We start from the raw sequence: 23,265 nt of genomic DNA, 5'->3' as shown, positions 1-23,265 counted from the left end.
AGAACACCCAAACTCAAAATTATGTCTTTTGTGAGGCTTGGACCTTGAATTTGCAGCTTCCCAAGGGAATATTCTGATTTCTGACCCAGGATGGGGCTGTACCTTCCCCCTGCAGTTTTGACCAGAATTTTCATCCTAGACCCAAGAAATATTCTTCTATGAAGCTGTTATTGTGACAGCTGCAACTGCTGCAAGTAAAGACAGAGGAGAGGAGAGGAGAGGAGAGGAGAGGAGAGGAGAGGAGAGGAGAGGAGAGGAGAGGAGAGGAGAGGAGAGGAGAGGAGAGGAAAAAGGAAAGGAAGTTTTGAATGAATGACATGACACTTACTGAGAGGATTGTTTCCTTAAGAAATTCCAAGTCTAATACGAGTGCGGCCAAATTAAATTGTTTACAAACAGTGAATGAGGGCTAGAGGCGCAAAATGGGGAAATACATGTTGCTGACTTGAAAAAGGTCACAGCCTATAAGTGCCTTGACATGGGGTCTCGGTGAGGTGCACGGGTTGGAAGACCAATGGGATTCTCTGGGGAATAGCCATAGCGGTAGGTGTAAGTTCATAGTTTCACCTCTACAAGCAATGAGGAGAAACCTGTGCTGGGGTAGGATATACAACGTAGGTGCTCTTATTTTTCAAGTATCTTCAAAAAAAGGATGAAAGGGGCAGGGAAGAGTGACAGAATCTCTTCAAGGACTAGTGAAAATGGTTTCCACTGAAAAATGTGAAATGCTCTGTCTATTTACCTAACCATAGAGATGCTTGAAAAGTAGCTGATTTACAGTAGACCAGTATCCTCAAATGGGATAAAATTCTTTGCACTACAGGGCTGACTAATCTCACAGAGGAAGGCTGGACAGGACACTCTGGCTAGAACCAGAAGACAGATCAGTATTAGAAATAAGGTCCTTTCCTGAAACCGAGGTTTATTAACCTGGAACATAGGATGAGAAGTGATGAAGTCTCCATTTTATTTTCCAGACCTTGCTGGAAAATACAGCTTAATTGAAAGATATTTTACAGTTTAGTGAAACACATGTTATTGGATTCACTGGACTCGGTGAGATTTAACTCAATTGAATTTCATGAAAAGGAGGTTAGACAAGGTGTCCTTTCAAGATCCCTTTCAGCCCTGTTTTTCTGTAATGCCTTTCTAGTTTTAAAAGCTATATACCTATGTTTCTAGGGGAGGGAAGGGGGGAAATACCTGAACAAATTTGCCTGTGTCTGCTTGCTTTACATTTATCTGCATCACATGTGGTAAATGTACTTTATTAGGAACTCTGGTTTCCTTTAAGTTTGTTGAACTTCACAATGAAGCTCCAGTGCTTCTCTGTCTACAACATGTCCTGTCATATAACCCTGTGTTGCTGATCATCAGATGGGCTTTTTTCCAAAGTACCACTGTCTAAATTGTTGCAAGGAGAGCAGCATAAGAAAAACATTTTTGTAATTGACCTGTGTCTCTCTTCTTTTTACTAAAAGACTGCCTGCATATAAAACAAGAGGTATCGCTGTCACTCTCCCAAGGGAAACATATTGCCTTTCAGCACTTCTTTCCCCGAGCCTTCCTCCTATCCTTTGTATGGTTATTTGTGCTCGGCTGCTCTGCCTGTGCATCTCTCTCTCCCTCTCTCTCTGCTGCTGCCGAACTGCAGCTCCCACTGGAATTTGCACAATCAAAACCAGTTCTCATCTCAAACAGCAGTGAATCACACCACCTGAAGAAGAAGAACAGCAAATCGAGCACAGTAGCCTCACTGCTTATATAGCAAGAGGTACCAGTAACACCCACACGATGGAAGGACCTGGGTTTATGTGAGACCCGCTTAGCCTGAGATCTGCTGCCTGTGATCTGAAAGCTGTCACAGGGTTTTATAGGAGTGCACGCATTTAGGGGACGTTTTTAAGAAGCTAATAGCCTGCTGCATCTGAAAGCTGGAAAAGGCTGCTGTTTGCTGCTGCTGCTGCAGTAGCTGGTGCAGCAGGATGAATGTCTAAGGGACAGCTGCCCGAGCCGTGCCGGTGAGCCTCCCCGTCCTGCTCCGTCTTCATTAACTGAAGGGATACAGAAGAAAACAGATGCACTAAGCAAGTGCCACACTGGATCTATCACTGTGTACCCTTCACTGTGGAAAATGGTCAACAAAGACATGAATGGATTTCCAGTCAAGAAGTGCTCAGCCTTTCAGTTTTTTAAAAAGAGGGTAAGATTTTCCTTTAATTCTTTCTTTTCACTTTCTTTTTCTGTTGTTGCTGTATTTGTTAATGTGCCGGAGCAAAGAGAAAGTCATTGAAGAAGGAAGGTGTTTTAATACTAGTCTCCTACTGTAACGAGCCCATGGCATGGGCAGTTCTACCGACCACCAAGGGCAATAGCACCACAGGCGAAGGGGAGCTGGGGAGGGGGCAAGGGTGGGGGACCGAAAGGCATTACGTCAGCAGTCTTTGCTGTGGAATGTATACCTCAATCACAGCTGACCACAAGGCTTGACGCAATACAACCAGCTCTTCAGATTGGGATAATGCACTCCAAAGCAGAGTGCAGGGTTGTTGCAGCTTGTCTCTGACTCCCTCCTCACACCCGCCTAGGGGTATGAGCCCCCCCGCACCTTTCATTCACTTGCCTGAAGTGCGGCATTACCCATGGCCATTCAATGTCTCACAGAGGGGGGAAAAAAGAGAACAAAGAGGCATTTGTGAGCTCAGCAAAATATTTCACAGCTTGTAATTTGCCTGTAATCACAATTAATGCAGGAGAAAAGAATAAAGCTGAGGTACACCTGCATTTGATTTTCTTTTATATTCTTTAACTTAGGCAGATATTTCAGGATTTAGAAAAGATCTGCTATGTATTATATTTGACTGATGATTTCCTTTAGGAGACATAAATGTAATGCTCTACCTCATCACTTGAGTTAAGTCCTTTCTGTTTCTTTGACTCTTTTATAGTGACGGTGCAGCACACTCTCTATTTAACTTGAGCAACAAAGTCATTTCCATGTGGCAGCAGGACAGGTATTCCGAGTATGTCTGGGTAGACCCAGGCAGGAGAAAGCATCAGAAAGAGATTGGCAGCAAGGGCTCCCCTATGCAAAGGATTTCCTGAATGATTAAAATGACAACCCTCTCTTTAAACAGACTGGAGTAGGAGCAGATAAGCTGCTCCATTCACTTGTTCGTTCATTCATTCATTCATTCATCCCCATTCATTGTCCCTCTTCATTATGCCAAGAATATGGTCAGTCCACTTAACCCTTCAGGCAAAGAAAGTAAAGCTACACTAGCTACTAATCTGAAAGCCAGGGTCAACCCTTTTTGGGCACTGAGATGATGGATTTAAGGGCAGACCTGGAAAATACTAGCAGGGTCACTCAGAGGAAAAAAGTGCAGTGTTTGCTGGCATTTTTGAAAACCATTGTTTCCAAGGTGGTTTGTGGAAGCCTCAGATAGATAGCCCAAATACCATGTAAACTCAGCCCATAAAAACGGTTCTCACCTCAAGCTGCTTCTCATTTAAGTGTATTACTATTGGCACATGTATGTTTGATATTCAGCTCACCAGAAGGGTTTATCTGTTTTTCAAAACTGCTTGAAGGTTTGAATACAAATGTATACTTAAAGACGAAACAAAATAGCTTGCAATTCCTGTATGAGGTTAATAATTGGCAATTGTCTTCCGTCTCTGTTTAGAGGAAAGACAAGTTATCACAAGCATCTATATCATTGTGCTCTAGAAGCAGGGAAAATTGGTTTTCTTCAGTGCTATAATGATGATCAGTGAACTTGTCATTGGAAAAGATTGTTAATTGTAGTCATATTTGAAGAAACTGGCATAGTGTTACAGTCCTGGACAGCGGATCAGGACAAATAGCCATTTTTAGTGTCTGAGGGTTTTTATTTTATCAGATGTTGCCTTTTTGCTATTGTGATGAAGATAGATGAAATCAGTACAACCAATTTAGAGACACAAAAGAAGGAAATTCCCTCCTTATACCTTTCTGTCAATAGATATATATGTTCATTGACATTTCTCTTACCCCCATTATCTTCCTCCCAGAAAATCCTCTGCATTTAAACATTAACCACATTGTTCCTACATCAGTGTTTGAAACATGTACAAACAAGAAAAGCTACATATTCATAATGTGTTGCTGGCTCCCAGCAATGTATCTTGCATTTGCTGGACCGGTGACATGCTGCATTTAACCACTGGGAGGATGGGGAGGGACAGTTAAAGACAGTCAATTTGGTTCCCTAACAACGCTCTGGACACTCTTGTCTGAACAACCACCAAAATGCTGTACAGAACTTAGCTGCTAGGTTTCTTGATTAGAGTCTAGTGTGTGATGTTGTTGTTTGACAGTTTGCATCACCACGGCACCAGCACGGCATAACCAACACCAGCACCCTACTGGTTGCATCCTGCATTCGTAGTGAGGTAAGTCTTGCCCTGCAGAGCCCAGCAGACCTGACTGCAGGGTGAAGCATTGCTATCCCCACGTTACTGGCAGGTGACTGAAACCCAGATTTGTTGTCTGTGCGCTGCATAGGCTTCTCCCAGATCACCAACAGGGTCTGTGATGAATCAAGGGATGGACTCCGACCTCTCCAGTTTAAAATCACTGTGTCTGTCTCCTCAAAAAGGTCACATATCTAGCACAGGTGCTTTTCAAGTCTAATTCTAAAAAATCCATATCAATCTAGATTAAAACACCAAAAAAATTCAGGAAATGCTACTATTTTTTCAACTTGGTTAGGTTTTTTTTGGAAGAAAGTACCAGATGTATCTATCTTCATTGTTTTCATTTTCTATTGAGCCTTATGTTTTCATTAAATTGCAATCCTCTTTGTTGCTCTGGCCAAGAGTGCAGAAAGGACTGGCAGAGTTCTGTGGATTTAGGCTAGGCTGAAAGTGCATTCAAACATTGACTTGAATTTGAGGACCAGATTTTTTTTACGCCTGGTTTATTCTCTGATGACAAAGCACTGACCCTCTGGGATGCTGCCTGCTGTGTCAGATGATTCAGGGTATGGGCTAATCACGTCTGGAGGTCAGAGAACAGGAAGGAAACACTGAAATTAAAAGGCAACACACTTAAATGAAATAAAAGGGAAAGCAGAAACTATTGGTTTTGCAGAATAGCCTGTAGCACTCACTGCTGGCAGGGTTGGAACAAACAGGCAGGGACTTCGTCCACTTAAAACCAGTGCAGTTTGAAAGAAAACCAAATGATGGTTTAAAAAGAGGTGTAATGACTAATTGCATGTAGGATCAGGATGATATTTTAATAATTAAATATTGTTTTTTAATTAGTGATGACACTAATCTGAAAAGGGGAGAAAAGGAGATGGGACCTATATAGGCACAAGGAGGGAATCTGAAGTTACTCCAATGAGAATAAATTATAAAAAATATTGTTCACATAATCTTAGGTCATGGCATAAAAAGATCACCTTCTGACAAGGCTGGGAAATTAAAAGACATTATCATCTCATATCATGCAATTACCTTCATTTTTGTACCATCCCTTTCCCTGTCCACTGGTGTTATATACTGGATACCAATATAAATAGACCATTGACTTGGTTTGGCTACAAATGGCTGGGAAATCTCTCTTTTTCATATACTCACAGCATTTTTACTCTCCCAAAGCTCAATTAAAAGGTTTCGTTAATTGGCAGAAATCACATCCCTCTGTTGTAAGGAGCTCACAGGTCTCATCCTTCAGAGCTGTGCAGGATTAACCACAGAAATGAACCGTACCGATTTGAAAGATCACTGAATGTGGTAAACCTGCAAATATGCTATTGCTCTTCAGCCAACAGCATATCCCAGGGCAGAGGGGCCTTTCATTGCCACCTACTGCCACCCCTGCCAGATGGTTTTGGGAGGTTTGTGGTATTTGCATTGCCGCCTTCTGCTGCATTTGCCTCACTTATAAAGACTTTTAGATAACATTTTGCAATACATGACCTCCCTCATCTTGAAATAACATACCATGTCATATAACACAGCACAACCAACATGGTTAAAGCAGGACGAATGATGAAATGCCTATGCTACTTAAAAGCTGGCTGATGATATGGTAATCTCAGTGAACATGGAAATTCATTGCCCTCTTATGTCTGGACCAAGACCAAATACAAATTTATTCAGAAAGAAGATAAATGACTGATAAATGGGAAAAGAAATAGCTGTCTTCCATAAAAGGAAAAAAAAAAGAAACAGGACATGTCTTAGAGAGGAAGTTTATTGCAGGGATTAAGGATTTGCCAGTCTGAAACCTGATAAGGGAAATAATATCCATAATCTTTTTTCACTGAGAAAATTTACATTAATTAGCAATTTAGGTCAAGCTAAAGTGAATGCGCAAGAAGGAAGAGAAAATCCCTATTTTTGCTTCTATGCAGTTTTTCCAAATACGTAGTTTGTGGAAACCATGCCCTTCTTTCTAGGTTGATATTTTATGGCACTACACACCAGCAGCTTTCTCCAAGCTGAAGAGGCTAACTCATAAACATCATCATGCATGAAGGTGACAACTTAGACTGCATTAGAGTTCAAGGCAACGAGTGGCTGAGGGGACTGCAGAATTACCTGAATACCATTTCTAGGATTACAGTCATTTAGTGATACAGAAAGCCCCTGAAATCAGTACTTCCACCTGACCTCCTACAGATTATGTTCCTTCTGGTAGATTGTGCTGTGGGGGGTGCTTCTCCCTGCTCTGCCACTTTTACAGGTCTAGAAGTCCATTTCAGAACTGGAGTTACCATTTTTTTTAGGGTAATCAGGAGTTTACCTAGAAGAAAATAAGTGAGTGCCAAATCTGACTGTTACCTTAGGAAAATGCCAGCTTTATTTGGGATGACTGCTGCTTTTCTTAGCCGCTCAGGTCAATGTCACAGAAGTACATAGATTTTAAAGATCATTTCCAGAGACAGGGATGATGGCTGACTGCAAGCAAGACAAAGTTTTGCTGCAGTAGAGACTTCTTTCCCATCCCACTTCTGTGTGGAGAGGTGCTGAGCATCCATGGCTCTTCTTGGCATTGGCCAAAGCTGTAAGCACTCGACCTTGCCCAGCACAACCCCAGATGCCTTTATCAGGCTATAACTTGAGTGTTGTGGACCACAACAGCCACAGGGCCTTAATGTAACCAAGATGAAAGTGGCCCTATATCTCAGTCGGGCTTCAAACATGCTACGGACATTCATTGAGCTGACAAATAATTTTCTCACTTTCTGTTTCTCAATCCCATTACAAAAAAAGCCTATTAATTAAACACAAGGGACGAAATATGAGAGTTGATGAGAAACTGTGTAAGGCCCAAGTGCTGGTTTTCCATAAAGAACTTTGCTTTCCTCTGTCTTCCCATTAAACCAAAGTGTACTTTGGGTTGGGATCACTGCTAGTATTTTCCTTCTCAGCTGGCACACAGAAAAGGACTCATGAGGCAAAACTGGCAACACCTAAACAAGAAAACATTTGTGAGTCCCTTGTTCAAACCTAAAATATACGCGCATTGTTAGAACTTAAGTATAAGAGCTTGGAATAAAATTAATAAAAAAGAAAAGAAAGAAGGAAGGATGGAGTGATGGCAGAATGAGAGAAAAGGAAAGAAAGAAAAAAGAAAAAGAGAAAGGAAAGTCTTATTCCTTTCTCCCTTCCCTAACCTCTTACTTCCTCTTTCATAAAAATGTAAGACTAGAAGGTACGTCCAGACTCTTTAAGCTTGATCTCTTTTCCTAAACATGCCTCATAATTCCTGCCACAAATTTTTCAAGCTGCTGCTTGAAATTGTCCAGGTCTCTTTCACTTTGGGGAAAATCATCCTGTTTAAAAATTTAGGAATCCTCTCATTCTCAACTTAATTTTACACATCACCTAATTTTATTCCCATTTGGACTTGTACCAACATAAAGCAACAACTTAAATAACTCTTGCCCTTCCCTCATATGTACAACCACTGGTGTATTTATAGTGAGCAGTCATTTCTTCTCTCGGCTGTATTTGGCTAGGCTAAATAAGCCAACTTCTTTTAGACTCTTCTTTTAGGATAGACTTTCCATTCCCCAGTCACCCTAGCAAAGGCAGCTGTCACATTTGCTGGCCTGGAGATCTCTTTGGGGTTACCAAAGCATCCATATATTCCTCTTTTGCTATTCTTTCTCACGGAGTCCACATCACACTTCCAACCTCCATCCCACACCTTTTCTCCCACCCTGGTCCTCTTCTGCTGAGCAGGTCTCCTATGTGCCACTGGCAAATTTTATGAGCACAAGATTAGGTTCTATATCAAACCCATCTCCAGTACTAACCTTCCTCTTGTCAATACACTTTTAGCTAGTTCCTTTGTCTCATAATTATTTTTATAGTAGTACCCTTATTTTCCATTTTAACTAATGAATTCCGATGTGTTATCACTGTCTTACTGAGTTACCGAAGACCATATGAATTAGTTTATCTGCATTTGCCTCATCAAAGGAAGACATCAGGCAAGTCTGGCACACTGGTAAATGCATGTTGCATGTTATCTCGTTTTCTACCGAACTCTTTAAAATTTGCTCTCTCTTCAGATGTGGTAAGTTTTGTTTCTGTACACATAGTCCCATAAGGCTTTTTCTCCTATGCTGTACATCACTCTTCTCCTGGAAAATGCAGACCACAGAATTCATCTGAAGATTTACTTTTTATATCAGGTCAATCCTTCTGAGAAACAGACTCCTTTTTTCCTCTTTTTTTTTAATTTCAGAATCTGACTGTTTTTTTCCAGACCCACTCACAGCTGTTCTACCAATTTCAGGTCCTCGTTATCCACCATCACTAATTAAGTAGCAATGGGGGGAGGTTCCTTTGAGAGCCTGCTCTGGCTCATTCTTTTCAAGATCAGATTAGATACTGCTTGAGCCTGAATGGTGTTTCGGTCTCTTTATTACACGCTTTCAGAGTTGAGCATGGCTTCTATTTGAGAAAGGGCTAGCCATGAGATCTCTGAGTCTTCTGCCTTTTAAAGGCCACAGAGTCTGGAGTTAAATTCTTAGAGCAATCCTACCCCAAACACAATGATGTCACTGCTATCATAACTCAGCTCAGCAGCCTCAGTATCATTTACCCTCAGTCTGAACATCCAAATTATCCAAAAAACATCGTGATGCAAGAAACCGCCAGAAAGAAGAACAGCGCAAAGGGTTTTGGACACCCTTGGCTGTGTGGGAAGAGGTGATGCAAACCGAAATACTGAGAAAGCAGACAGCTGTGTCTGCTGAAAAATCAATGTGGTTCCTCCGCCAAATGGGGAGAGTGATAAATATGATCTGCAGGGGCAGGGGAGGACTAAGAATTTGGAGCAACTCAGTCTATATGTTACCCTATCTACTAATTAAAGACATGGTTTTGATCAGGGTTATGGGCTCAGGGGAGGTCAGGGGTTGTGTCCATGGAGAAAGGAATCAGGAATTCAAAGCAAGGGAAAAGCTTATATCCTTCTAACAAATGGGCTGATGTAGAGAAGGTGAAAACAGGAGGACAGCAACCATCTCTGCAGAAAAGCATTTAAACAGAGATGCTAAAGCAATGGGAAAATAAGCAAGATCTGAAACCACAAAAGAGGCTTGCAAAATCAAATCAATAACACAGAAGTTTTTTTCTAAATAGCAGGTTATCACAAAATAATTGTTAGTGGTTGTTATTTACAACAGTTACTTTTACAGCAAGATGATAAATATTGGGAGTAAGAAAACAATAAATAGCTCTGAGAGCAATAAATTGTAATGTTTATTGAAGTCTCTGCACTGACAGATTTCCAAATCAACTTATAAGCAATTAACCGAGTCTCAAAATATCCTGATAAGGTAGAAAAATCATTCCCATTTCACAGATAAGTGGACAAAGAGAAAATAGGTAATTAAATCAGTTAGACAAGTTATTATACAAGATAAAAGTTACTCTTTTTTCCTTACCCTTACTGTAACTTTCCCTCACTAAAAAAAAAAAGATGTTTCCTTCTCTTGAAACAGCAGCAGCAAACATCTGCTAGGGTTTGCTCTGGCTGGAAGTTATTCTGGAGTTTTAAGCAGCTCGATAACACAGGCACCAAAATTTTTATTTTTTTCCAAATGGTGGGGAGAAGTGCCTGACACAGTCTTGCTCACATCCAGTGATGCCAGAAGATGCTAGATACTGCGCTAAGCTTGAAAAGCTATTATTTCCAGTCTACTCAGCTCATTAAGAAATCACTGAAGAAAAAAGTATGACAAATAGAGATTCTGCCTTCCCTACGAAGGCAAGAGTGTCAAGGGGCGTGTTTGTATTATAAGTGTCTTCCAGACACAGGCCAGAGCCCGTTCCATACTGCGACGCATCTGGAAACGGCAGAAGAGGTGGCAGCCTGAGGCCGGAGCCCGCTGTGCCCCGCATCCCAGTGCCCATTTCACTGCTCTTGTGTCTCCCGCAGGCAGCCCCCGAATACGCAAACTTCTGCATAACGTCAGAAGCAGAGATGGTGAGCTGTGCCCGGGGCGGGGGCTGCCTCTTTTTACTGTAGATATGGGCAGATATTCATTTGATGTGCACCACCACCAGCGGTAACCGATTTTACTTCCCAGCTCCAGTGAAGGAGGAACCGTGCATGTGGTCAGGTGCTGCAGCTCAGTAGCCAAGGGGCCACTAGTTCAGATGCCAACAACATACTTGCTTCTGTCATTCTGGGCCAGTTCAATATACTGTACAAAGCATGCAGCGGGGGTTCAGCTGTCTTCTGAAAAGACCCAGAGGACTACACGTAGTGAAGCATCTGCCAGTTAGGTAGTACACATCAGGGCTTTCCTCAAAACACTCAAAGGTCTATGCTAAAAGGGGGAGGGTGAACCACGTGCCCGCTGCCCCACTGCCAGCTGCCTACAGATGTGATATGGGGCTGGAACATGCTCCTGAGGTCCACATTATGGAAAAGCTCCACTCTCACCTACCCCCAGCAGCATGCTTCCAGCATCCCAGTGGGCTTGGACCTTTTCAGGTGGCATTTTTAAGGAGCTACCTTGTACCAATACTGGTTGCTAGTACAAAGGGGTACTCAGGAGAACAGACTTCCCATTGCAACTCCGATTCTGGTGTGGTTTGACTGTGGGAAGCCACCTCAGCTATCCTAACAGGCATCCTTCATCCACCTGTTTAGAGTGCAAGCTCTTCAGGATAGAGGAAAAGAGACTGAGTTTCCACACCACCTAAACAAGTCAGGTTCAAATCTCAGTTGAGGCTTCATGAACACTAACAATATAGTGAAAATCACTGGCTATTGTTGCTATAAAAATCATTTTTTTGTATGGCTGATTGGGAGATTGTTGAGGTTTTTTGCAACTACAGATGGGAAAGATATCTTTTATTTTATTTTTCACTCTGTTTTTACTAGATATTTGCTAGACTGTCTTGCTTCAGTCTGTTCCTATGTATGCTTTTTACTGGAGTGGTTAAAGGTCTTCAGTGTATAGCAGAAATAAGTAAAAAAGGTTATTAAGCCAAACACTTGAACTGCAGGTCAGCAATAAAATCTGCAGATGTGTTGCAAAAAATTTCACCCAAGAATAGATCACTAAAATGGCTTGAAATTCTTTCCATTTTAAGTAATTACAGATTAGTGAAAAAATATATAGTTCTTTCAGTATCTTTTGTCTTCCTAAAAGATCCCTGCATTTACCTAATGAAATACTGTTAAACTTTAACAACTTCACTGTAAGTAGGTTGGAATTTGATTAATGATAATTTATTTCTTGCTTTAAAATTAATGACATTTTGAAGCACATTGTCATTATTTGACACGCTCTGATTCATGCAAAACTACGGACCCCTCACTCCTGAGAGGTCAACTTAAAGGAGTGCTTCTTACAAGAACAGCCATTGTAACATCAACTTTTCTTGTTGGAGTGTTGGACTAAACCTCTGTGCTATGGGAACAAAATCGCTGTGGGAATCCTCTGTGTAAAAACTTTCTGACTAACTGCTAGTCTGTGATGCAAAGAAGAGCTATAAGAAAAGGCATCTGAAGGGAAGAGAATGGAAAGTAATGTTGGAGGAGGACAGCCTGTGATATAAAAACCTATAATAAAGTTAATGGCTATGCTGCTGCTGAAGCTATGTAGTTGGGAGAATGCCCAGTATTAGGAACTTAGAACCTGCAGCTAATGATTACAAACTGTGATTCATTTCTTGTTTGAACTCTTGTAAAATTGCCTTCTATTGTTCCCCTGTAAGAATCCCTGAAATTAAAGGTTATGTAGACTATTTTAATAAAAAATGCAATTACGGTGATAATAATTTAGAGCACAATGCTCAAAATGTCATCTCTGCTGCTCAAATAAAGTGATATCTCTGTGATCTGCAAGGATATATGTTCTGAGGCCTGATCTCTTATTAGGAAAAGGTCCATGAAATCAACAAAAATGTATCAGATTCTCAGGACTTTTATCTTCTGGTCAGATTCTTAGGATTATCGCCCACATACTGTGATCAAGAAGAAATGCTGAAATGTTTTCCTAACTATTTTTTAAACTCATAATACTTCATTCTGTTACATGTTACATCAAACTTGCTGCCTGTCCACATAACCAGGACCTCACCCTATTGCACGGTAACTGAGAAAGGAGCAAGACATATGTCTATTTATGTGCCTAAAATGTCCAGGTATCTTGGTCTGAACTGGCTTTGGCGAGAAAGCTCAGCTGTGATACAGAACTAATTATTCCAAAGTACCAACTAGTTCAGAGCATGCATGGAGCAGAGGGAAGCTATAGGCATTATCTAATCCCTCTGCCAGAAGTACCTTCAGAGATCTGTTCAGGTATTTCAGCTCATATTCAACCCCAGGGCCCAAAACCAAAGCAATCTTTAGCTCAGTAGCATAGCCTTTTCTTCTTGTGCCAGGAGAATGGAGATGTGATGAAAAGCATGTCCGCTGTTGTTCCCAGGCTGTGTGTTTAGTTTGCATCCTGGCTCCATGTTGTCATCTCTCTTGCTCCATGAACACTCTGTCCCTTTCTACAGTGATATCACTGACTTCAGCCTGATTTCTTGTTTGTCTAGGAAACCAGTAGACAAAGCTAATGAATAACCAAGCCTTTTTATTTAGGACTAGTAGTCAGGGCTGATCTTGTACTCTCAAAACATAGATTAACATAAATGTTGCTCAATGCTCAGCAGCTCTGTGGATGTGCATCCTAAAGATGCAGCCTTCAACCATAGTGTTCATTGGTCACCAGGCTCACAAGATCTGACATGGAGCAACTGTACTCCCTTCCACATTGAGTAAGGCTCAGTCGGCATGTGGTTGGGCCAGCATTGTCCGTACTGCTTTAAAGGCTTGGAACTTTCAGAGAATCAAACAATGCCAGTATTCCCATTGCCTCTCTAAAAACTGGGCTTTTGACCCATTCATAACTCACATTTCCACAGTCACTTCTCTGTCAAGTTTGTTATTCCTCTTCTGGTTCATTCTTCCTGGCTCTGCTTCAAATGAAACAACCAGGTTCCTCAAACAAATGGATTTTGCTGAACACATCTCTGTGTAGTAGGGCAGAAAAGACCCTCCTGCTGTCCTGGCACCATTGGTGCCATCGCTTCAATGTTATTGCTGCAACCAAATCCTTGGCTGCATTGAGATGATGTTAGTTGCTGCATCTCTGACCATCACTTGCCTAAGTGTGTATAGAGAATGCAAAGTAGTTGCTGCTCCATTGATCCTTGGCCAAGAGCCTTCTCCAGTTTAGAACAATCATGCAGTGAAAGTGGAATTTGTGCAGGTGTTATTTTTAAAAAAGGACAGACCCCATTATAAATTTTCATGCACTGGCCTACAGGTCAATCGAAGTATATGAGAAGACCAGGAACAGGTCTGCTAGATTTGGTATAGACCCATCTTTTGGGTACCATCAAGGCAACTGACTAGCATCCTCAGTGCTGTTCTACTGAAGTTCCCCAATTAGGCTTGAAGATTTTCTTCTGCACTTCTCAAAATATTTCCAGACAAAAAAAAACAACTCACTGAATTTTCCGAAGGGGCCCAAGTTCTAGAGCTACCCGTATATGTACATGCACGTTAACATAGCGCATGCATACATATATATGAGTATATGTATATAGGCATACATTGTTTTATCACCACTTATCTTCCTGCCCCATGAAACAGGGTGAGTTTTGATACCACACCGTAAGCATTTCTATGGTGGGTCTCTATTTTTATTTGAACAAGCCCATATTCCCACACAAGACGCTGTGGACAGACAAGTTCTGTGCTATGTCGCTGCCTGACTAAAAGAAAAAAGGATGCATAAGCCTTTCTTAAAATTCCTTTTTTTATGGTTGTTTTAGGTATAATATTTCATGCGGCATGTCAGACAAAATCATTTCTTAGCTCAAGGTCTCTGACACCACCAAACCCTTTGGAGAGATGGACAGGCAAGAAGCAACACAGTCCTCAGGAGGGGACTCCATTCATCACCCTGGCTCTGACACTTCTCTTTTAGCTCCTACATTTCAGTTTGACAGTGTCTCCCCAGTGCATAATATCAGGAGTTACAATGCACTTGGAGGAGATGGGAGATCTATGTTTTTGATAAGGAGATTGTGAGATTTGATTCATACTGTCAGAAGCGTCCATTAGTGCCCATTCCTCCCTAAGCCCATGGTTTCCATGCATACACTCTCTGCATCAGCCCCCTGTGAGAGGAACAGGTCTCATTTCAGATCCAAAAGTTTATTTTTTATGGCTCTTCTTTTGTCCTGCATTTTTGAGTACAGCGCTGAGGAAGCAAAGGTGACTGCTCTGGGATATCTTGCCTGCACTAAATAAATTCTTTCCTTCTTTATTTAAGATTAATTAAGCAATGCTGAAGGGAAAAAAAGATCAGAGCTACTCTAAGATTGTTCATTCCATCCCCCAATTATTCAGTATATACTAAGCCTGAAAGAGCTGTAATTAGATATCAGAAAAGCCTGATGAGGTTCTCTTTCTGTATAGTTCCAAGTATGCTGGCAGTCCTCCAGAAGTTAAATATAGAAATAAATCTTCTTCTTTTCACCAGATTTCTACTGTTCATCATACTTCTCCCTTTTTTCCCTCCAAGGCCTAACTCACCTGGACCTTCCCCATTTAGTAGCCTGTGTGCTGAACAGGCCCATACAGAAATGAAGAGAGATTGCTGCTTCTCCATTGCAAGCTGCTAGAGAGTCCAGCCTAGCACTATGCTTTATGAAGCTCTTGGAGGAACTTGTGTGAGCTTTGGAAAACCCCAGCAGCTTCTGCACCCAAATATCTTTGCAGATTTGTGCATTAATATGAGATCCAGACACCCATGTTGGGTTTCTCTGGTGTAGGTATGCCACCTAAAAATTAGTCCCCTTGCACTAGCAGGTCACTTGAAGGCAGGTGTGGCAAATGCCCAGGTTCTCCACACTGCCAGTGAGTGGGGCAAGTCACAGGGACTGCAAGGAGCCAAGAGTCTGGTGCATTTGCTGCTTTTGAAAATGTTTTTAACAAAGGAGTCACTGGCCAAGTCCACAAGGTTAGGCTATGGTCTGATGTCCCTTATTTCATGGTCACATTACTAGAAAAACTATTCAGTCCATTTAAAAACATGGCTAACCTGTCTCAGACATTTCTTCCTTCTACTTCCCTTCTTCAATTTCTGTTTGCTTTAAACTAAGGCAATTCTTTAAGCAAAGTTCTATATCTTTCTCTGTTGAACTCATTCTTTGACACAGTAATTTACACTGGTGAGTAGGAGCCCTGTAAAAGGATTTACGTGCCAAACTGAAACCATGTAGATCCTCCTACCTGTGGGTTATTTTAAACAGTAGATACTGTTCTCTGATGTCATACTTATTGTTTAACCAGATCAGTCTTGAACCCTCAAAAAAGGTTGGCTTGCTCAGAGGAAAAATGCGTTAGCTTCCAATAGCTTTTACCCAAAATGACTTCAGTTTGTTTTTTTTTTTTTGCAAGAATTAGGCAAAAGAAAACCCACACACAACCAAGCATGTGGAATAAGAGACTCAAAACAAGCTGCTTCAGTCACAGGCTTCCCAAAACCAACAACCTTCACAAGTGGGAGACTCCAGCCCTCAAGCTCATGAGTCAGTATTGGTGACTTACCCTTCAGCTTGTGTTTCTAAAACAGAAATCTTTATTGCCATCATCTTGTAATAAACTGAAGACCATGAAAATGTGCTGGGCAATATGTTTCTTGTGCATGTGAGCATGTCCCTGGAAAAATACTAAGCTAAGGGAAATAATGTAAACGGCAGAAAGAAAGCCTCCCTTGTTTCCATACTTCTTGAACGTGTCTGGTTTGCATCTGTTGCTACATTTTTCACTGAAGAACTTTTATTTCTTTTATACATATGAATGACTGTTTATTACTGGCAGTTTGAAAATGTGGCTTTGCTCTGATTAACTTTACTTTTTGCCTGTACTTAGCCCTTTTTAAGAGCGTATTTCTCAAGCTATGTTAAAACATGAGCAAACCAACACATGGAACAATTTATTGAAATGCCAGGCAGGTTTGACAGGTGCAGGAGAAATTGCTCAGTTTCACAAATTGAAACAGCTGCAGTTTTATAGGTGATGAAATTGCTATGGAATGGGGTTTCACATTTGTTAGTTCATCTTGTGTTTGCTGTTTTGTTTTTGAAGCATTGAGTCATTTCCCGCTCTCCAAGGGGGACTCTAAGACCTATTCCTCAAGTGGATGAGGCATCTAGTCTCCACAGAGTGAGGGGAAGCTTGGTAAAAATTCAAACAAATTTCAGAGTAGACTGAAATGTAACTAGAAAATAATAGTTTTTTCCTCACAGGACTATAAATAAATGTCATTTGCAGCTTTGGGAGCAGGAAATGCCATGAATGTTAGGTCCACCTTTCAAATAGACTGAGCTAGGTTTCATGACATACCTTAAAAGAATATCATGCAGAGAAAGTTTTGAATCATTAACCAACAAATGTTAACCTCGTAAGAGTCTCTTGTGTTAAGGAGTTTTACTTTCACTCTGTGCAATTGCTACAGGAAGATGTATGTTTTCTTTTCAAATTACTCAGGACCATATGTTTTCCTATAGTGACAGGGTATGTATCAAATTATGGTGCTCCCCATAAGTTCGTTTTTATCATCCTTGCTGGGAAGAATTAAGAGAAAAATCAATGAAAGATCTTAAAAGAATTGGTCACATTTGCCACTAGATTAATTTGTCAAAACACTTGAATTATAATATCTTCTCCAAGCTTAAATCCCCACTGAAGATGGTGGTATAATACAAAAATTCTTGTGTAGCTCAGAATAACATAATCTTTTAAAACCTGATTGAAATATATCAGTGCCTCACACCGTGCTATGCACAGCATCTTAGCTGGGATGCCATTTTAAAATGGCTAATTTGAGTGGTCGGGACTTTTTGTTTCTCCTCAAACAGTATTCTTAGCAACTCAACAGCAAGGGCAAATTGGCCACCAGAAGAAGCTAGGAAGAGAAATGGTGGATATTTTCCTGGAAGACATTTGCTTTTGAGCAAACGCGTCTCCTTTGACTCGGGAACAGAAGAACAAAGGCATCGCCCTTGTCTGTGTTACCCAGAGGTCTGCTAGATGAGAGGACCACCCCAGAACTCCTGAGTGCTCAAGTGGGGTTCCTGACCAGGGGCTGTGCCACCATGCCACACTGCAGGTGAGCCCGCGTGGGCTGCTGGGGTCCCTGTTGCGGGTTGCAGCCCAGCCTTGGCTTGCAAAGGGGCTGACCTGTGCAGAGCCACTGCCATCTCCCACCTGGAGCCCCTCCAGGAATAGTGCAGCTTTTCTGTCTCGCGGCTCTGTGAATGTTTTGGCATGTCTATCTCTCAGGGCCAGAAGGACTGGGCACCTTAAATCAGCTCACCTAATGGTCCTGGCTGCCTTAAAGATCAATAAAAAATTAGGATGGCGTGCAGTATTGTACAACAAACTCCAAGGGTCACCTTCTGCCAAATCAAAAGGAGATTAGTGAAGTGCAGTATCAGGCTCAAATTAGGAATAAGAAATTTATTAATTTCAGGCTGCACAAAGTGTGCTTCACTGCTCTGAACAGTATGAAGCTTTTGACTGAATAGCTAAGGATAACTACTGAATGGGGCTTGGTGCTGTATCCAGTCATCCATTGCGTTCTGCCACTGCAGCCATTATTCTTGTCCTGCAGTAAAGCTTTATAATGCTGTGATATTTCAGCCCAGGCTACTGAAGGATGCAAAATAATTATTGCGTCAGAAAACTGGAAGGGAGAAGAAGTACACTGAGATACCTTTGTTTGGCTTGGGATTTTTTTCATTCAGTTACGTTTGCAGCCCATCCACAACCAAACGTGTATTCCCTGGCTCCTGTGTCTGACTCAGAAGTTCATAGTACCCTGCACACTGCTTTGAGGCTTTGACTGATAGATACGGGATGCGGTGTTTATCAGAGCAGGAGTTAAAATAAGCGTTGCCTAGGTTTACTGGCAATTAGCTTTGCTCACACAAAATAGAGAGAAGAGAGGAGATATGAGCGAGCAGCCTCAGACTATTTGGATAGGATTTGGGGATGTACTGTTCGCGTTGTTTTTATTTGATCTAGATGAAAAGCTTTTTTAACTTGGTAGCCTGGAAAGATTAGACTTGCACATACACAATAAATCCCATTTTGTTTTGTTTTCCTCTTTGACATAACACACAGAGAGAGGGTGTTTATACACCAGTGTGGACAATGAATCTATTGTCTCATCTACTGTAGAAACAAGTGCCATCAGTTCTTACAACTGATCCAAGAGCTCTTACCTGATTCCAACACATCAGTTATTTATTTATTCACAGAGAAAAGAATCCCATGAGACTAACAATTGTTATCAAGGGCAAAGTGGGAGGAAGGAAGAGAGGAAAACCCTAAGTGGTGCCTGTTTGGTTGTTTAGATTTTTTTTGTGCCACATTTCAAACAAATCAGCCAGTCAATAGGGGAACACAGCAAAAGCTAATTTAACTATCAATGTGAGATGTGGGGTTTAGAGACTTTCTCTTGCACCATTGGAGTTGGCAAGAGTTTTCCCATTGAGTGGAACAGGAAAATCAGCCAGGCAGCTGTCTGTGTGCTCATTAACACTCCTTATTGGCACTGCTGGTGTGCCTAAGTTTTCTGCTACTCTTCATGCCTTCTCTTCCATGGATGCAACTTGCTTAGCAGGAATATTTAAACACATGCTGAGAGGATCCCAAATTCCTCAAGTCATTTTGGTACCCATCATCTTTTGGGATTGGTGCCTGACTGTGGTCACATGCTGACTTTTTATTTTTTTAAGAATCTCGCCTTTGCTGACTTGCTACTGTGGCCTGGAGGAGACATGTCATTCACACTTAAGATCATAAAAATCTACCTTATTTACTTCAAGTGTTAACTCTGCAACTGATAACAACAATAAATATAGAAACATTTACTATGCTTCTGCTTTGATTTCTGCCAGATGCTGTTATGGCAGGTGAAATACTTTGGTGTGGGAAAGTGTGTGTGTGCAAATAGCAATAAAGTACTGACTAAAAACCCTGAGAAAAACCCTGAGATGCTCATCACAACATGATGCACCTGAGCAGATATGTGGCACAGAACACGTCAAATTCTTGGCATGAACCAGGAGTGTACCTGGGTCTTGGGGATCCACAAACACTTGCCAGCCCTCAGACTCAGGTACGTGCCCCAGCCCCTGTTATGCTGGGACAACTGCGTCCTCCTCTCTCTGCACTGGTTTCCATGGGATGAAACGTGGAGACATGAGCTGAAGGGTAACCAGGTGTTAAGCTTGGTGGAGTGATGGACATTTACACTAGACCGGTTTTCCCAGTGGCTGTATGGCATAAGTCTATCTAGCTGGAGGCAGATGGAGACTGTAGAAGGTTATTCCAAATGAAAAAAAAACAGAACTAGGATAGGTCAATCCTCTAATCCAGCCCTTATGGTTTCAGCAATTGCTGAGATGCTGGGAAGGTCATAAAAGATATCAAGTTAAGACCATCACATATACCTTCATACATTCCTCTTTGTGATATTTATTAGAGTCACGCCTACAGGCAGCCACAAAGGTGGAGGCTCTCCACAAAGCTTTGTTAAAGAATTTATCGTGAAACAACAAAAGAAGAGAAGGATGGGAGAAGAAACCGAACCCCAGAGAACTGACACAGCTTTCCCAGGTCATATTGCAGCAAGAATTGCATTTCCTCGACTTGCAATACCTGGTGCCCATGACCAAAGTGTACTGGGTCTCCTATAAACCACCTCACCACTCCCTGCACCCCTCCACCCTGAGCTGCAGCCGGTTTCCCTCACAACCTTTCCCCTGGCACACTTGGAGGGCTGAACTCTCCATGGATCAAGGTCATGTTCATCCAGGCCTGGGTGGAAACAATGTGCTCAGTTATTTGGCCTCAGCCTGCTTTTTAGTGAGCAGCTTCTTGGCTTGCAGAGAAAGTGGCAAATGATGACTGTGCAGTGAGTTGTCCTTCACTTTCCTTTTATTAAAAAAAAAAAAGTGATTATTAAGCAACAAAGTGATGTCTCAGGGTTCTGGAGAGTAAAAAAAAACCTTGAGGTGATTTGACAAACTGATTCTTTTGCTGTGCTGCATTTCCCATGGGACGTGACAAATGCAATGTCAAAGCCAGCTAGAGAGCAGTGATATATCTCAGTCCGGGCATTAATCAGCCTGCTTCTCATTTACCACTTTCCATTTAAGTAGATGACTGTACACAATTTGAACAATGGAGCTTTTCATTCCATAATCTCCCTAATTGTAATTTAAATAGGTTTCCTGACAGTTGCCCTCAAGGCTTTGGGGAGAAGATTTCAAGAGCTCCATGTCCACCTAGGGTTTACATAATGGATGAAAATTCAAATCCTGGTCCGAGGTGCAATTAGATAACACCACAAGAAGGAAAGAAGGGATCGGATGAACTGCAATCAGAGAAGAAGCAAAGTACACTTGATATCACTGGGAGGCAGAACTAAAACACATGCACATGCACTGACCTAGATCACAGTCGAGGTATTTGATACTGTCTGGTAGGGAAATGAATACCCAGAGACCTTGCAATGCAACATGTAAAGTAAATAGAAGCTGACTGAGAGCCATAAAAACCCATGAACTGATGCAAACAGGAACATTCATGAAGAGTGGAAATTTCAGCACAGAATAGCTCGAGCACACAGAGTCATTTATTCCAATCCCCCACAAAAATAGGAAAAAATCCTCTCCAAAGTTTCAGAGGAAGAAAATGCTGCTGTACAGAGCATATGGTTGCACAGGCCGTCAGATTAAATTCAATACTGTTGTGCTGATGGGTGTGATGTTTCACTGAGAACTGACAGATTATACTGGACCTCCAAGAAGATTTCCACGCTTTCCCTTAAGCCATTCCAGTATTCAATTTACCCTCAGTCCTCAGCAAATGTTCGCAATTTTAGATATCTAATGGGCTATCCAATATATTTACAAACTGATGCCCTCCTTCATTCACATTAATATCTACTGCTCCAAAATATGTGTTTTCACACTGTGTTGCTAAATGCTACTCAAATCAGTAGTCTGCACCAGGCACTAGTGCAGTAAAGTGACTCTCACATCTACAAAGGGCCTAATACTGCAGGACGTTAGGTCCCTGCGTAAGGTGCCTTTTCCTTTCCAGAGTATCCAGCACCCATGAGAGTCAAGCCTTCAGCTGGGAAGCCAGCAGACAAGCCGTTGGTGTCCTGAGAAGCACCGGGCTTTCCGGTGTCTCCAAAGCCAGGGAGAACACCCCAGGATGGCCACTTGGTGCCATCGGCTCATGCCTCCCTCCAGCAAAAGCCACATCTGCATCGGTGGCGGCCCCAGAGAACAGGCAGATGTTTCTCTCATGGAAAATATTGCTCATGCCTACAGTGATGAGGACTGGCTTATGAATACCTGATTAAAGTACAAAATGTGCTGAGTCGACTGATGCTATTGACAGCTGAGCCATATGAAATTAAAAGCCGTATCTGTTTGCTATTACATAAGAGGAAAAGCCAGGAGTGGAAAAAAACCCTGGAACTTGGCAAATCTCATTTAATCACATCTGGCAATTTTCTAGTCTGAGTGATTATCGCTGTTGGATATCATGTTTTTAGAAAGTAAAGCAAGCAAAGAAAATAGAGCAAACAAGGTTCAGAAAATAGCCTTTAAAAAAAAACTTGTGCATCTTTCAGCAATATTATAGGCCATGCTTGGGAAAAGGGTATTTAAAGGGCTTCTCTAAGAACAGTCACATTTCAATTTAGTTTAGGATTAGTGACAGATGACTACATACTAGAAGGGTGTACGACACTCCTTTGAACCCACGTATCTTGAAGGAATAGGGAAAATTTTAGTCAATATTCTTTGAGGTCATTGCAAGAAATACAAGAAATACCAAACAACTTTGGCTAACTGCAAAGGTCCTTTGGTGGTCCAACAAAACCAGAAGTACAAAAAAATCCTAAAATGTGACAGGGTAGAAAGGTATAATTAAGTTTATTCCCAGCCATGAAGGTCTGTGAGTGTGAGGTTGACTGCCTTTGTTCCAAAGAAATTGCTCTGTCTCAAGGCTAAAAAAAATAAAACATTATTTGACTTGAAAATGTGAAACTTTTACACTTGGAAAAGTTGAAATTAGTTGCTCTGACATCTTCAAAACTCTTTCTTTTCAGAAATTATTCAGTAGTAGATACACTAAACCTGATCATGTTTCACAGATAATTTTGGTAAACTATCTTTTTCTTGCTTTGAAATTTTTTCTCTCCAAACAAGACAAGGTGAGGGTTCCCTGAAACATTTTTAATCAACTGCTAGCTAATAGCAGTAAGGTAATACTTGACAAATCTCAAGCCTGTCTGCATGGGTGGGTACAGACGATCTCTTGCTCAGCCTTCGAAAACAGCAAGGGACACTCGCCCTGCGCGTGACGGGATGCTGACGTGCAGCTACTGCGCTACGGCCGACCGGCAGCTGCGCAGCTCACACCACCGGCAGAGCAGACCCGTGTCCACCTGCCCAGGCAGTGGGAGCCGCGTGGGAACAGTGAACCTCATAAATGCAGTTATAGCTTAACTAGAAGCTGTTGGGCGCTCCACAGCAGGCACGTAATAGAAGCAATTTCTTGTGGGTATGTGTTGTTGGTGAGAAAAAGGCATAACGAACCCACAGTCATGATGGGGCAAGAGAAACTGGGAGCTCCTT

General features: G+C 41.7%; 1 protein-coding gene across 1 annotated transcript in view; it reads left to right on the top strand.

Moving 5' to 3' along the window:
* Positions 1–2,134: 2,134 nt before the first annotated feature.
* Positions 2,135–23,265, top strand: part of SGK1 (serum/glucocorticoid regulated kinase 1) — a gene marked incomplete at its 5' end in the record, with an annotated part of 80,163 nt that continues 59,032 nt past the window's right edge. Inside the window, one exon of the mRNA XM_081997136.1 lies at positions 2,135–2,203. Within this exon, the coding sequence (XP_081853262.1) occupies positions 2,135–2,203 (69 nt within the window). The remainder of the gene's footprint in view (positions 2,204–23,265) is intronic.

This window comes from Phaethon aethereus (genome assembly GCF_964289735.1).
Source record: "Phaethon aethereus genome assembly, chromosome: 3".
Lineage (NCBI taxonomy): Eukaryota > Metazoa > Chordata > Aves > Phaethontiformes > Phaethontidae > Phaethon > Phaethon aethereus.
The sequence above is the reverse complement of the archived record's forward strand: the minus strand, read 5'-3'. Positions and strand labels throughout refer to the sequence as shown.